The 16,212-nt window shown below is 41.5% G+C and overlaps 1 protein-coding gene across 1 annotated transcript; it reads right to left on the bottom strand.

Annotated features, from left to right (window-relative positions):
* Window positions 1–5,629: 5,629 nt before the first annotated feature.
* LOC122540612 (E3 ubiquitin/ISG15 ligase TRIM25-like) lies at window positions 5,630–15,776 on the bottom strand. The gene is made up of 5 exons (XM_043676561.1): window positions 15,000–15,776; window positions 13,057–13,152; window positions 10,167–10,400; window positions 8,223–8,388; window positions 5,630–7,331 (listed from the first exon to the last, which is right to left on the bottom strand). The coding sequence occupies exons 1-5, from the start codon at window positions 15,564–15,566 to the stop codon at window positions 6,802–6,804; spliced, it is 1,593 nt and encodes a 530-aa protein (XP_043532496.1). The 5' UTR covers window positions 15,567–15,776; the 3' UTR covers window positions 5,630–6,801.
* Window positions 15,777–16,212: the final 436 nt, after the last annotated feature.

Raw genomic sequence — 16,212 nt, 5'->3', positions numbered from 1 at the left:
ATAGGAAGGGTTTGGAGGGATATGGGCCGGGTGCTGGCAGGTGGGACTAGATTGCGTTGGGATATCTGGTCGGCATGGACGGGTTGGACCGAAGGGTCTGTTTCCATGCTGTACATCTCTATGACTCTATGTACTTGTGCTATTTTCACATGACTTTATTTAACCTTATCAAACACAAACACAACCTCTTTCCTTACCCTTTCTCTTAAACAAATCTGTCTTATTAGAATCATAGAGACGTATAGCATGGAAATAGACCTTTCGGTCCAACTCGTCCATGCCCACCAGATATCCTAACCTAATCTAGTCCCATTTTTCCAGCACTTGGCCCATATCCCTCCAAACCCTTCCTATTCATATACCCATCCAGCTGTCTTTTAAATGTTGCAATTGTACCAGCCTCCACCACTTCCTTTGGCAACTCATTCCATACACACACCACCCTCTGCATGAAAAAGTTGCCCCTTAGGTCCTTTTTAAATCTTTCCCCTCTCACCCTGAACCTATGCCCTCTAGTTCTGGATTTCCCCACCCCAGGGAAAAGACCTTGTCTATTTACCCTATCCATGGCCCTCGTGATTTTATAAACCTCTATAAAGTCACCCCTCAGCCTCCAATCCTCCAGGAAACCCTCCAATCCTGGTAACATCCTCCTAAATTTTTTTTTGAAATTCTCGAATGTTCTGCAGTTGCAAGTTCCAATGAGTAACCATCACTGAGTAAAGTAACTTTCTTAAAGCTATTCCCCCTAGTTTTGAATTTTCCAATTTGTAGAAACAATGTCTCTACATTTATTCTATTCAACCCCTTCACAATGTTATAACTCCTATTTGACTATTCTACAGCCTTTTCTTTTCTAGATATAGAATGCTGCAGCCTGTTCAGTCTTTTCTGATCAATGTAACCTCACAGTTTATACAGAATCCCCACAGAGTGGAAGGAGGCTATTCAGCCCATCGAGTCCATACCAACCCTCTGAAGAGCATCCCACCTCTGTAACTTTGCATTTCCCATAGCTAATCCACCCAGCCTGCACAAAGTAAGTAATTTAGCATGGCCAAACCACATAACCTGCACATCTTTGGACTGAGGGAGGAAACCCACACAGATACAGGGAGACTGTGCAAATGCCACACAGACAGTCGCCCGAGGCTGGAATCGAACTTGGGTCCCTGGTCAGTGTGAGGCAGCAGTGCTAACCACTGAGCCACCATGTTCTAGCATCATCCTGGAATTTAGTTTTTGTGTTATCTTTTATACCTTGACATCCTTTAGTAATTCAAATAAATCAAATACCTTCAAAGTTTGTGCGAAGATTTGTAGCTCGGGTGCTCGTTGTTGTGGTTCTGTTCGCCGAGCTGGAAGTTTTTGTTGCAAACGTTTCGTCCCCTGGCTAGCCAGGGGACAAAAACTTCCAGCTCGGCGAACAGAACCACAACAAATCAAATACCTGCAAACGCAGGAGATTTGAAACAAGCAAAAAATAGAAATTGCTGGAGAAACTCAGCAGATCTGGCAGCATTTGCATAGAGAAAACATTTTCAGTCCAATGACCCTCCTTCAGATGTTTTTCAGCCTTTCTTATTTGTTTCAGAACCTTTAGCAATTTCTCACTTGCATCAGTCCATCCCTGCATCAGGGGACAAAAATGATGTAATGTCATGGGCCTAGTAATCCAGGCATGGAACATGGGGCCAATTCTCACTGAGGTAATTCAATGAAAACCTGGAAATTAAAAAGCTAGTCTCATCACAACCAATGGAAATTGTTTTAATGTCGTTTAGCAAAAGAAATCTGCCATCCTTACTGGACATGACCTACATGTGATTCCAGACCCAAACCAATGTGACTGACTCTTTAACTTCACTCAGAAATGGACTACAGAGCCAATTGATTCATTGGTAATTAAGGAAGGGTAACAAGTGCTAACCATACATGAATTAAAAAAAAAGTTTCCAACATTTTATAATGGGTGGGATGGAAAAATAAAACCTTCACAACAGTGATCACTTAGTGTGGCATCAAGGAGTCTTAGGCAAACTACGGTCAATGGGAGTCAGGGAGTAAATCTCCAATGGTTGGAGCCAGACTTGGCAAAATGGAAATTGGTTTGTGCTGTTGGACATCACTCAGCTCATTTCCAGAACTTCTTTGCAACAGTTCCTCAGGATTGTGCTTGAGGCCTATGTTCAACTGCTTCATCAATGACACTCTCTCCATCATGACGGCAGAACTGATGATTTTCACTGATGTTTCCACAATGTTTACCACCCCTTGTGATTCCTCAGATACTGAAGGAGTCCATATCCAAATGTAACAAGAACTGGACAATATCCAGGTTTGGAATGACAAGGGGCAAGTAACATTCACACCACACAAATGCCAGGCAATGATTATTTGCAACAGGAGAGAATCTAACCATCACCCCTTGATATTTAATGAAATTACAATCATTAATTCCCTCATGATCAAAATCCTAATTGATTTCTATTGACCAGAAACTGAACTGGACTGACCACATTTTCTTTTATTCACTGACTGGTTGTGAGCATCGCTGGCTGGCCAACATTTATCGTCCTTCTATAAGCTTTAATAATCCGCCCTTACACTTTCAGAGAGGTTGGAGGTCAGGAGTTCATCTCCCAAAACCCATCCATCATCCACAAGATACGTATCAGGAGTGTGATGGAATACTTCCCACTTGCCTGGATGAGCACAGCTCCAACAACACTCAAGAAGCTTGACACCATCCAAGATAATGCAGCCCGCTTGATTGGCACCAACATCCACTCCCTTCACCACCAATGCTCATTAGCAGCAGTGTATGCTGACACTAAGATGCACTAAAGAATTCACCAAAGTTTCTGAGACATCACTTTCTAAACCCAAGATCACTTTGATGTAGAAGGACAAGGGCAGCAGAAATATGGGAACACCATGACTAGCAAATTACCCTCCAAGTTACTCACCATCCTGACTTGGAAATATATTGCCATTTCTTCAGTGTCACTGGGTCAAAATCCTCGACCTCCTCTCCGATAGCATTATAGATCTACCAAAACTAAATGAATTGCAGCTGTTCAAGAAAGCAACGCATCACCACTGTCTCACGAACAACCAGGGATGGACAATAATGTTGGTCCAGCCAGTGATACTCACATCTCATGAATGATCTTTCTTTTAAGTGAACAAAAGGGGTCTCGATAAACTCCTCTTAACACTGTCCACTCACATCCCTGGGCTATTGTTGGGATCCAGATTCACGAGCTTCTTCCTCCAGAGTCGACTGAATCAACAAATCCGATCAGACACATTCTCAGGTCCACATCCCCATCTTGTAAAGCCTGAACTTGAGCTCACATTGTCCATCAACATTAAACAGTGATTCCTCACCTCAGGAATTCTAACGTTATGAACGGGTGGAAAGAAACCACATTTCCAAGAGAGAAAGTAGGAAGTTACTAAATAACCTTATCGATAAAGTTTGAAAATGCAACCTTTTCTGGTTAAATTCAGCCAATTAAATAAATTAACATTTTCAGCTAATTTTCCATTCCCTTAATATACAATTTAATTATTAGTTGCTTATTCATGTTTTCAGTTAAAAACATTAAATTCCTGCAGAGATGGTGCATATCTAAGTCATTGCTACACGTAATAACTCAGGAAGTTCAACTGGAATGAAACATCATTTATTGTTGAACATCAAAATAAAGCCTCTACTTGTGGTGTACGTAGATTAGTGCCAGCATGGAACAGACAGCTCTACACACCCATCCTTAGGCCTGGTTTATATGTAACAATAGAAATGGTGGCTTCTTGTAAGGGTAGACTTTTTTTGACCATCAATCCTATTTTCTAAATATTTTCCAATCAGCTGTTCAGAAATATTCTGGAACAGGTGGGATTTGAACCTGGGTCTCTTGGCTCAGAAGTAGGACACCACAACTGTACCACAAGAACCTCCTGAACAACCTGTTCAGAACTCTTGTGAGACGCCTTTAGAGCAATTAGGGCATGAACCTATGCATTCTGACCAAAGGTAGAGACATGACCAATGCACATTTTCAATTTCATCAGATGATTTTAATACTTGGTACCATCATAAACTATAATGTTGTTAAAAAGGAAAAGTATTGACTTAAAATGGTCACAGCAATCAACTAACCCAACATCATGAAACTAAAGAGAGATAAACAAAGACAGTCTAAGCCTAAATTAAATTTTTTATCTAAAATCTTTAAAGCTCAGATGGGTAGTATTATGGCTCTGTGGTTAGCACAACTGCCTCACAGTACCAGGGATGTGGGTTCAATTCCAGTCTTGGATGACTGTCTGTGTGGAGTTTGCATATTTTCTCTGTGCCTGTGTAGGTTTCTTTTGTGTGTCCCAGTTTCCTCCCGCAGTCTAAAGATGTGCTGGTTAGGAGTATTGGCAATGCTAAACTGCCCATAGTATCCAGCAATGTGTGAACTAGCTATGGTAAAAACCCTGTGGAGGGGAGTTTGGGTACAATGCTCTTCAGAGGTTTCATTCAGACTCAATGGGCCAAATGGCAACTTTCTGCACAGTACAGATTCTATGATTCTTCCATGATGTGTACTTGTGTGTGACTGACACCTTTACCTGCCAAGACTCATCCACATGTTATCCAGGCAAAAGTGAGGACTGCAGATGCTTGAGATCAGAATCTAGATTAGAGTGGTGCTGGAAAAGCACAGAAGATCAGGCAGCATCCAAGGAGCAGGAAAATCTATGTTTCGGGGGAAAGGCCTTCATTCCTGATGAAAGGTTTTGCCTGAAATGTTGATTTTTTTGCTCCTCTGTTGCTGCCTGATCTGCTGTGCTTTTCCAGCACCACTCTAATCTAGACTGTGCACATTATCCAGTTTGAAATATGTGTTGCTGGAAAAGCGCAGCAGGTCAGGCAGGATCCACGGAGCAGGAGAATCAACGTTTCGGGGATAAGCCCCTCTTCAGGTTTATGCCCGAAACGTCGATTCTCCTGCTCCTTGGATGCTGCCTGACCTGCTGCACTTTTCCAGCAACACATTTTTCAACTCTGATCTCCAGCATCTGCAGTCCTCACTTTCTCCTAGTTGACATTATCCAGTTTGTAAATCAATGAGCCTGTGTACAGGAATACATGAATGAACTACATTTCAAGCTGTTGTTCTGGAAAAGCAGTGGAGGAAAAGATGAGTTTGTGACTGTAACAATCTGAAGAAGTCACTCTGTCAATTGGAAAGCTAAAGCCTGGCGATAAAGCAAATTGAATAAATAAATCACCATGATGAAGGAGCGTCGCTCCAAAAGCTAGTGTGCTTCCAATTAAACCTGTTGGACCATAACCTGGTGTTGTGTGATTTTTAACCAGGAATATTCTAGAATGCCACTGTGCAAGGATATCCTCCCATCCATTCTCAGGTTAAAACCTAAATTGTCAAGGACTTTCTCAAGATTTTAAACATCATATTCTTTTACCTTCCTTCTTCTACTAGACACTACTGCCCTTTAAACTGTATTTGTTGTTATGCCAGTATTATTTTCCTCAGCAGTAGCAAACAATAAAATTGCATTTCCTTTCAATCAAGAAAACCTTTTAATTGGATTGATTCTGTTGAACAAGTGAAACTACATTTTTATTGAATTGAGACACAGCTCTCGGTTAAAAATAATTAAAGCCTTTGCTATGGCCAAGCAAGGGATGCAAAACATAGGAGCCCAATTCACCCTGCTCACTTAGTTGTTACAATGTGTTGTTGTTCTAGTAGTCAAGCTTACTGCTGTCATTAAACCATTTTACGATGTGATCAATGAAGCTAAGAGACACAGGATTTAATTTCCTTTGATTTTTAATTTTTTTTTTAATAATTCTGCAACTGGTGACATATAACCCCAATTTCTGGATCCCCCGCAGCAACAATACTAATTTAAAACTTTCTTAATAAAAAAAAACAAGTTCCACGATTCAGCTCACTCCCTTCATGAAAAGAGCACACAGCATACAGTGCGCAAAGCGTATGGTGCTCTCAGCTTTATTAACGGAGGCATAGAGTACAAGAGCAAGGAGGTGATATTGAACTTGTACAGGACACTTGTTAAACCTCAGCTGGGGTATTGTGTGGGCACCACATTTTGGAAAGGTGTACTCATTTTGAGTGAATACAGAAGCAATTTACAAGTATAGTTCCAGCCTTGAGAAACCTTAGCTATGAGGATAGATTAAGAAATTTGGGATTGTTCTCCTTGGAGAGAAGAAGGCTGAGAACAAACGTTGATAGGGGTTTCCAAAGTCATGAGCAAGCAGGACAGAGTAAATGGGAGAAACGGTTCCCACTCACAGAAGTGAGAAAGGAACACGACGGCATAGATTTAAAGTAATGTCCAAGCAAAGCAGAGGCAATGTGAGAAAAAAAACCTTTTCACAAGTAGTTAGGAAATGGAATATACTGCCTGGAATGTGGTGAAGGCAGATTCTACTGAGACATTTAAAAAGGGCATTGGATGGAAATAGTGTACAGGGGTATGGGGGAAAAGCAGGAGATTGGCTCTAGTTATTAGAAACTGTGCTGACATGATATGCCGAATTGCCTCCTTTGGCGCCATAACAATTCTGTGACTCTGTAGCGCAGTTAGAAATTTGGGTAGCCCATGAACATTTCCTTTCATTAAAACTAAGAGATTGTGAAATTATTTGTGCTCCAAATCGGAGCTCTGAATAGCTGAAGCTTATAGGGACAGTGCGAGCTCATACAAATTACTCATTAAATTGCCACTGTAATTCTGACTTTACCTATTCTACAGTGGAGATTCCAAACTCAGTGCATTACTTGTTGCTGAGCCTAAAAGCCAGCATGCAGGATAGACCGGTTCGGTAAATGCAACATTGTATTTGTGGAGCAGAGTTATACTCTCACTGACAGAATAAAATGATACAGAACCACCGTCAAAATCAAGACACACCCTGACAGTTTGGGGTATCGCACATGCTATTTTCATACTGTTTCCATTATGCCAAGCCAAAAAATTACAACTGCTATTCCACTGTAGGCACCATGATTCTTTACTGCTACCCAGGCTAACTCCTCTGTTAATGCTTTCGTAAGCGATTCCAATTGCCCATCCAGAACTGTATTTGGTGCAAATATCCCAGTAATAGCAACCCTGGGAGAATTTCTGTGTGCACAGCACTTGGCAGTAAGATGTGAATCTTCTCGGATGATTGTCATAAGTCTGTTGGTAAGAACTCCGAATTATCTTCCTGTTTCCTTCTGATAAGACAACTTGTGTTTGTGCTGTACTTGGGTCAAATGTGACCTCACAGAATTCTGGAATGAAAGAAAAAGTTAGAGAGCAAGCTGTATTATGAGAATACTATCCCCATTTGTTCCTATCCCCCTGAACAGAGGAACTGATGGATGAAGAAAAATCATTGTCATTCTCATTTGCTTTTGTTTTTTATTAGATTGTGGAACGTACTTGGATTTTCATAGTACCTTTGGATTGTCACAAAGTTTTGGTTAGCCAATGAAATACTTTGGAAGTATACCAATACAGGAAGGGTGAGTGCCAATTGACACACAGCAAGTTCCTACAAAAGGCAATGTGACAATGGTCAAATTGTCTCTTTTTTCAACTGAATGAGTGACAAACATTGAACTGGACACAGAATAACTACTATGCTCTCTGTCTAAATCATGTCAGGGAATCCTTTACACTCGCCTGAGAGACAGCTGCAGACACTCCCATCAGTGCAGCATCCCTCAGTCGCACACTGCAGAGCCTGCCTAGATCCAATTTCCCCAGTCACCAGAAAGAAACAGAATCCATAACTTCTAAATCAGAGGTGAGGATATTAACATTGAGTCCCAGTTACCAGCTGCATTGTTGAATAGTTGACGCTGGTGAGATTCTGGCTTAGGAGAGACAGGACTCATTTCACAGTACTGCCGGTTCTGGTATAACTTGATTATTCCATTGTCATGTTATAAGAAAATCATGCAATAGCTGCACCATTAAAGAATCACATTATAACCAATACAGGTAAGGAAGGTTAATGTTCTACATATAACAGTCTGAATTCTTCAATCTTGTTAAAGCTAATTCACGTTGAAGAAACATGCGTTTTAGCAGAACCGACTGTATATGTTAATTTCCTTGGTGTAGGTAATAAAATAACATTTATACCGAATTGAATATAAGGAAGTCAAACTACTAACCTCCATACTTCATTAACTCCTGCCAAAATTTGTCCATTTCAAGTCTGAGATTCGAGATGAGCTTCAAAGCATGCTTGCATTTGAACTGTAATCTTCTGTTGTACATTTCTATGGGTTTTTCTGGTGGAGGAAGATGTGTAACTTGTTTGGGTATTGATGAAGTGCCCTAAGTGAGTGTCATTAAATAAAAAGAATATTAAAACAAAACTCCAAAGTTTCAGCTTTTGTTTTAAGCAATTTTCAGGGTTGGAGTTCACTTACTCCATCTCTGTAATTCCCACAAAAAATGTCCATCCAAGTGGATGGGGAGTCCTTTGTCACCTATGGATCTCTACTGGGGAATTCCTGAACCCCAAGTAGCTCCCTCCAGCAATGGACGTTCATCACACCCACCCCATAATCTTCACCTCAAACAACCTTTTTAATTAGTAAGGCAATTAAGGGTTATGGGAAAAGGCAGGAAAGTGAAGTTAAGGATTTGTAGGTTGGGATTCTGACCTTGACAGCTACCACTCCCCAGATCATGCAGTCAAAAAGCAAACTCTGATCACTGATAGATTACATAGAGGATTTAACACATTGGAAAGACTGCAGAGTGATTTATAAGAAGGAATTGAAGGTAAGGAAATTTCAGTTATGAGGTTAGATTGAAGATGTTCTTGGAGAGGAGGAGGATAAGAGGAGATCTGAAAGAGGTTTCAAAGCCGTGAGGACAGAGCAGGTAGGAAGAACTGTTTCTGCTTATAAAAGAATCAAGAACCAGAGTCATGATTTGAGATGCTGGTGTTGGACTGGGATGTACAAAGTTAATAAAAAAAAACAAAAAAAAACAAAAATCGAATAACACCAGGTTATAGTCCAACAGATTTAATTGGAAGCACTAGCTTTCGGAGCACTGCCCCTTAACCAAGAATCAGAGGGCATAGATTGAAAGTGAATTATAAAAGAAGCAAACGCGAGTGACAAAAAACTGCTTCATACAGCATGTAGTTAGGGTGTGGAGTGTACTGCCTGGAACAGTAGTGGAAGGAGCTTCAGTAGAGGCAGTTAAAAGGGTATCTAGTACAAATAATGTGTATAAGATAAGAAAGCAGAAGATCGGTAATGATGTTCGTTTGTAGACACAATAGGCTAAGTGGCCTAACTCTGCAATGTAATGCTTCTGTGATTCTGAAATCACTAATGTTTCCCTTTCTTCAGGGTACTTCTTCTAGATAGATTCCTGGTCAGATCACACTCATGAAACCCTCCTCAGCTGTGTACTGCCCAGGAACTACAGCAAAAATACGCATAGGCTGTCATGAAAATATAAAAGGCTACATTTGCCATGGAACTGTCCATACCCACCAGTCAGCTCATGTCGGATGAGCCATTTCCTTTTCCACTGTTCAAGACAGTAATTAAATAGTCCATTAATTGGCAACTTTAAGTCAAAGTGAAAATTATAATTGAACACTATAAGATAAAGGACAAAGAAAGACCATCTGGTCAGTCACATGCAGACAGAATAAAATATCTCCAAACTATCCATCACAAACTCTTCAAAAATACTTAGTGGTATCCAAGCCAACATTATATTTTAGCCTTTTATACTGGTGCATTTCAGTTGTCTCAGCCATATCTCACAGAGGTAACCAATCCACCTAAATAAAATTTGTTTTATTTGTTGCAAGCTTCCCATAACACCAGACATCTCTGCACCTCTTCAGTGGGGGAAAAAACACAAGCTAGATTTCCAAATGCCTCCAAGAACCCCAAGACCAGGTAACATTCTGAATACCCACCTCTGGAACTTCTCCAAGGCCTTGGTATTGGTCCATCTTGAACCTCCTCACACAATATGTTTCTCACCCAGAATCTTAAACCGAACCCAGTAAATTAATGTTTAATTTTGGAAAACAAGTATACTTCAGCAAAACCAACTTCATTATCAGTCTATGTTACCTTCATGAACCTCCATTGGTCCTTCTCCTTTGCCAAAGGTTCAATCCCACTTTTGGTCTCGCTGAGTTTTTCAATATGGTCACAAAGTTGTCTTGAAGTTGCTTCAATCTTTGTCTCAATTCCTACATACTCTTCATCTAATAGTTTCCTCATCGACTCTTCCTTTGTTATAAGAAGCTTTTTGATCTCCTTAAACCTTTCTCCAATTAACATCATCATCTTGGATGTGGTTTCCTGGATTTCAACACATACAGCAAATAGTAATTACAAAGATATCTACATTGCTGCAAAAATGAAGAAAAATGGCATTTTAACATCAATTGAGAAAAATAAAAAAACGTGCTCCACATTTAGTGTAACCTTTGATTTGTCTACAGGTGCTATCAGAGGAATATGTTGTCAACAACAAAAACAGAAATTGCTGGGAAGGCTCAGAAGGTCTGGCAGCATCTATGGAGAGAAATCAGAGTTGATGTTGAGTCGAGTGACCCTTTCTCACGAGGCATGTTGTCAAAGCACTGAGCCAAATAACCATCTCTCGATATTTCCGTAGAAAAATTGCCCAAGCTGACTACTACAGTGGGACTCACCCAAACCTGTTCTTATGAATAAACTGGTGACTGTTTTGAAAACTACATTGGTGGATATCTGGCAGAACACTTTGTCAGTTGAAATCTGGAAGTAAAATGGCATGGGGGGGGAGAATTTTTTTTAAACAAGGTACGATCACAACTAATGAATTAGAGCCAACATTTTCAGACCAGCGAAGCAGACCAACAGACATTTTAACCACTATTTGGAACTTGGTGATATTGGTATTTTGCTCCCCTATAAATCCTTACTTTTAGAACATTGGATTTTCAATGTCATAAATACTAAACGCAATTGCTCTGTGTAATCCCTGCTTCTGGCTCTTAGCTGAAGCATTTTTCTCCCAGAGCTTCTACTAATTATCATTCTCTGCTACCCAATGGCACTATTGCTAACTCTTTGCTCAAGTAAAGTTCTCAGAAGCCAAGCAACAGAAGCTGACCAGTTTTGGCTAATATTTTGCCTGCACATCTACACTGATAAGGAACACTCCTTGCCCTGGTTTTGTGCATCCCCTCCACCAGGGAGAAGAGCCTCAATTTTAACCTTGGACAGCATGGGTTCGAGATGGAAAACTATAGCCCTTCTTTAGTTATTGGTCGCACTCTGTATTTATGAATTTCTTTTGTCCAAAGCTGGAGACATTAGGATAGGTAACCAAAAGCATGGTGGGTGTTGAGGAAGATCTTAGAAGACAGAGAAGGATAGAGTTTTACAGAAGGAATTGGAAACCTTAAGACATGAACAGATCAAAGCACTGCTGCCAAAATGGGGCAAAGTAAATCATGCTGGGTCACATCTTCAGGATTTTCCCAACTGCTTCTGAGCCAATGAAGTTATGAGTTAGATTTCAGTGTCTCAGAATCGATGTTCTCGAAGCACTAGGAGGAGGAAAAGAATGAGACAATTTGACACCCTCTGAGCCAGGCATACAATCAGGCAGAAAAGAAAATTTTGTTTTGGCCAACTAAGAATAAACTGGGAAACTCCTCTCTGACTCCTGGAGACCCGTCAGAAGTTGTGAATAATCCCGATTACTGCCCACCCACCCATTAGCTAGCTGCTGACTTGTCCTCTACTTTCAGAAGTTCAAATTATTTTTGAATCCTGTGTTTAATGCTCTGAGCCAGTTTGTCATCATTTTTTCTTAATATTTACATTTTTTGAAGGACATTCAGAAAGATCCTCTTCAGTATATAAACCTGATCTAGATTGTTAACTCCAATTTAGGCACACAATTCTCAAATACAAAGTTTAAAAATCACACAACACCAGGTTATAGTCCAACAGGTTTAATTGGAAGCACTAGCTTTTGGAGCGCCGCTCCTTCATTGGACTATAACCTGGTGTTGTGTGATTTTTAAACTTTGTACACCCCAGTCCAACACCGGCATCTCCAAATCATGACTCAAATACAATGACACTCTAAACTTTTGTACAAGTTGGCTGGCCTTGTTCATGTATACCCTCCACTGCCTAACAAACCTCCATAGGTTCAATGCCATGACCAAAAAACACCCAGAAAACTTAGATGACACTTTGGGTGGTTATTGTTGATGGATGGTGTAGGGGAAGGGGGCACTGGTAAAGAGATAGGCATTGGAAATAAAATTCAGGAGACAAAGGTCACAAAAAAAGTTTGCAGAATGTGTAAAAGTGAAAAGTTGATTGGGTCCACATTACACCCCACAGAAAAAAATGCAAATTCCACCTCTCCTTCAGAACCCACTGTTGAAAGGGCTGCAGCTTTGACTACTTATTCCCTATGCCTATCTCCGCTTCTGATCAGTCTAGACTGTAACGCAAAGATACAGTCTTCTCTACACAGAAGTACCACAATTGCCAGACATCTGAAATTAAAACAGAGAGCATGCTGGAGAGATACAACAGGTCTGGCAGAATAGGTGGAGACAGAAACTATGACTCATAACAAACTTCCAGAGGAAGTTATGGAGGCTGGTACAATTACAACATTTTAAAGACATCTAGATACGAAGAGATTAGAGGAATATGTGCTGACTTACATTAACTTAAGATATCTGGTTCTCATAGAGGAGTTGCACCAAAATGTCTGTTTCCGTGCTGTACATCTCTATGACTCTAAACAGCGTTGATGTTTCGAGTTTAGCATGGCTCAAAAAAGACTCATACCGGAATGTTAACTGCTTTTTTTTCCATATAAGCTGCCAGACCTGTTAAGTTTCTTCCTAGTTTTGTGCTTTGTAAGCACTGTGCAATTAGAACTGCATCAAGATACAATCTTTGTCCGTTCAACCAGACGTGGTAGATTACCACTTACCTTGATAGAACAACGTTCATTTGCCAGAGCACCAAGTTTCTCTTGTGTCACTTTTACTTCTTCAGATATTTCTCCAAGAATACTTTGAAGATCCACCTTAGTAAAATTAGAAATCCAGTTATCTTGAGCGAAGCAAGGAAACCTGTTTCATGTGTGCAATCAATTTGTAAGCTTTTTAAGGTTTTTGTGAGGAGCTCAGGAGGTTTGTTGGCAGATGTTTTGTCCCCTTTCTCGGTGGCACCATTAGTGCCATGTTGCCTCCTGTGACGCACTGCTGTACTATTCTGTTTTGAATGTATGTGGTTTTGTTTGAGCTATTTCCAGTTGGTGCTGGTTCTGTTTTTCCATTACAACAGTTTGTATATTGGGTCCAGGTCAATGTGTTTGTTGATGGAGTCCAAGGATGAGTACCATTCTTCCAGGAATTCCCTTACTGTTCTTTGTTTGGCCTGTCCTAGTACCATTGTGTTGACCAAGTCAAACTCATGATTCTTGTCATGGTTGCCAGAGAGAGTTGGTCGAGTCACTTGGTGTACATGGATGCAGGTCATTTGCTGTTTGCCCTACATAGTGCTTAGTGCAGTCACTGAATGGGATTTTGTAAATTACATTCATCTTGCACATAGTGGATATCGGGTCCTTTGTTCTGGTGAGCTGCTGTCTGAGAGTGGTTGCCTATTTGTGTGCTGTCACGATCCCTAGTGGTTGGAGCAGTCTGGGTGTCAGTCACAAAATGTTTTTAATGTACAGGAGACTCCATCACAAACACACTGACTGGGTCCCAATACACAAACCGATGTAATGGAAAACCAGAACCGGCACCAACTGGAAACAGCTCAAACAGAACCACATCAATTCAAAGCAGAACAGTATAGGGGTGCCTCACATGAGGCAACACAGCACTGGTGGTGTCACCTAGAAAGAGGACAAAATGTCTGCCAACAAACCTACCAGCTCAGCGGACAGACCAGCAACAAACAAAATCCAATCTGTAAGCTGTGGCACTTCTTTTGTCTGCATCTATTTGATTGCATAGGAACTGAGAAACGATATCCTCTGATGGGGAAATCAACTATGTGGGAACAGAATCTTTATTACAGCTACGTCATGCAGCTGTGTACTCAAAATAATTCTTCCCAAACATGCTAACATCAACAGATTTTTGTTAGGCAAGTTTAGCAGATAATAAGGGAGAAAAAGTGGATATAATGGATCAGGGTTATAAATCTAATTCAATAATAATGCAGGTTTAGAGAAGTTTTTTTTAAGATTAGAATCCCGACAGTATGGAAACAGGCCCTTCGGCCCAACAAGTCCACACCAACCCTCTGAAGAGTAACCCACCCAGACCCATTCCCTCTGACTAATGCACCTAACACTATAGGCAATTTAGCATGGGCAATTCACCTGACCTGCACATCTTTGGACTGTGGAAGGAAACTGGAGCACCTGGAGAAAACCCTCAGGGAGAATATGCAAACTCCACACACACATTTGCCCAAGGCTGGAATCAAACCCGGGTCCCTGGCGCTGTGAGGCACAGTGCTAACCACTGAGAAGTGCTTCCTTCTGATTTATAAGATCCCTTTTATATGGGATCTCTCAAGTCAACAGATATAAATCCTAACTAGGTCAGAAGTCAGATGATACCAGGTTATAGTCCAAAAGCTTTCGGAGCCCTGTTCCTTCATTAGGTGAAGTGATCTTGAATGGGCAGCTCTCCAAAAGATTGTGATTTCAAATAAACCTGTTGGACTATAACCTGGTGCTGTGTGACCTCTGACCTGGCACCATAGAACATAGAACATAGACCCAACCTTCTAACCCCTCTTCCAGGTCATTTATAAAAATGACAAAATGACACCATTCCAAAGTAAGAGGCGAGTTATCCAGTCAATAGCAAGAAATGTACCATTATACAGCTCTGTAAAAATTAGGCTTACCTGTTTCATTTTACGTTGTTCCTCCAAAGGAATGGTTTTGCAGCGACTGTGAGCAGGTTTACAAGCAGCACATATACAAACGTCGTGGTTTGTACAAAACACATCCTGGATCTTTCTGTGCTCTTTGCATTTCCACCCTTGTAGGTCTCCGATTGGGCTGGTTATCTCGTGGTCCTGGTAAGCAGCACCGTGCAGGTGAGGCCAGAGGTGGGGGCCACAGAAAGAGGCCATGCAAGTCAAACAGGTCTTCTCCGCCTTATGGACCGTCTCGAAACACGAATCGCAGGCAACTTCGTGACTCTCCCCCGTGAATGCATCGGGCTTTTTGGTGAGCTGCTCAATGACAGCCACGAGGAGCACGTTTCTCTTCAGCACGGGCTTCTCGGTGTAACGGTGCCTGCACTGTGGACACTGGATCTCCTGGTGAAGCCTTGCAGCTTCATCCCAAACCTCCTCCAGGCACTTGGAGCAGAAATTGTGGCCGCAGTTTGTGGTGACAGGCTCCCTCAGCAAATCCAGGCACACTGGACAACAGAGCTCAGCCTGGACACTGGCAGAGGTCGCCATTCCTCACTCAAGCTACACCCTGGGCTCGTGAAATGTCTCAGAAATGAAAGTGAAACTCAACTCAAACCCGCCAACACACAGCATTACGCTACTCGGTGGGGTGGGGATAGAGGTTTAAGATCAGAATGGGAAGGGGGAAAGTTTACATTTTTTCACACAAGCGTTCTCAGCTTGAAATAAAGGCTTGGACAGATTGGGGGGTGGGAATGACTCCTTTATTAGGATTTAATGTGCGTGGCACAGCAGACACTCCAGATCTGCAGTCCTCACTTTCTCCTGGTTCAGGGGATAAAACGGAGCAAAGAACTGTGGATGCTGGAACTCAGCTGGAAGAACTCAGCAGGTCTGGCAGCACGTCTGGAGAGAAAACGTGACACAGACACTGCCAGAGTATAGAACAAGGGTCACACCTGAAACGTTAACTTCTGCACATCCTGAGCTGCCTGCCTTGCTGTGTTTCTTCCAGCCTCCTGCTTGTCTACCTTTGATTCCAGCATAGAGTCATAGAGATGTACAGCATGGAAACAGACCCTTCGGTTCAGCTCGTCCATGCCGACCAGATATCCCAACCGAATCTAGTCCCACCTGCCCCTATCCCTCCAAACCCTTCCTATTCATATACCCATCAAAATGCCTCTGAAATGTT

Source organism: Chiloscyllium plagiosum, chromosome 35, assembly GCF_004010195.1.
Source record: "Chiloscyllium plagiosum isolate BGI_BamShark_2017 chromosome 35, ASM401019v2, whole genome shotgun sequence".
NCBI lineage: Eukaryota > Metazoa > Chordata > Chondrichthyes > Orectolobiformes > Hemiscylliidae > Chiloscyllium > Chiloscyllium plagiosum.
This window is presented reverse-complemented; position numbering and strand designations above follow the sequence as displayed.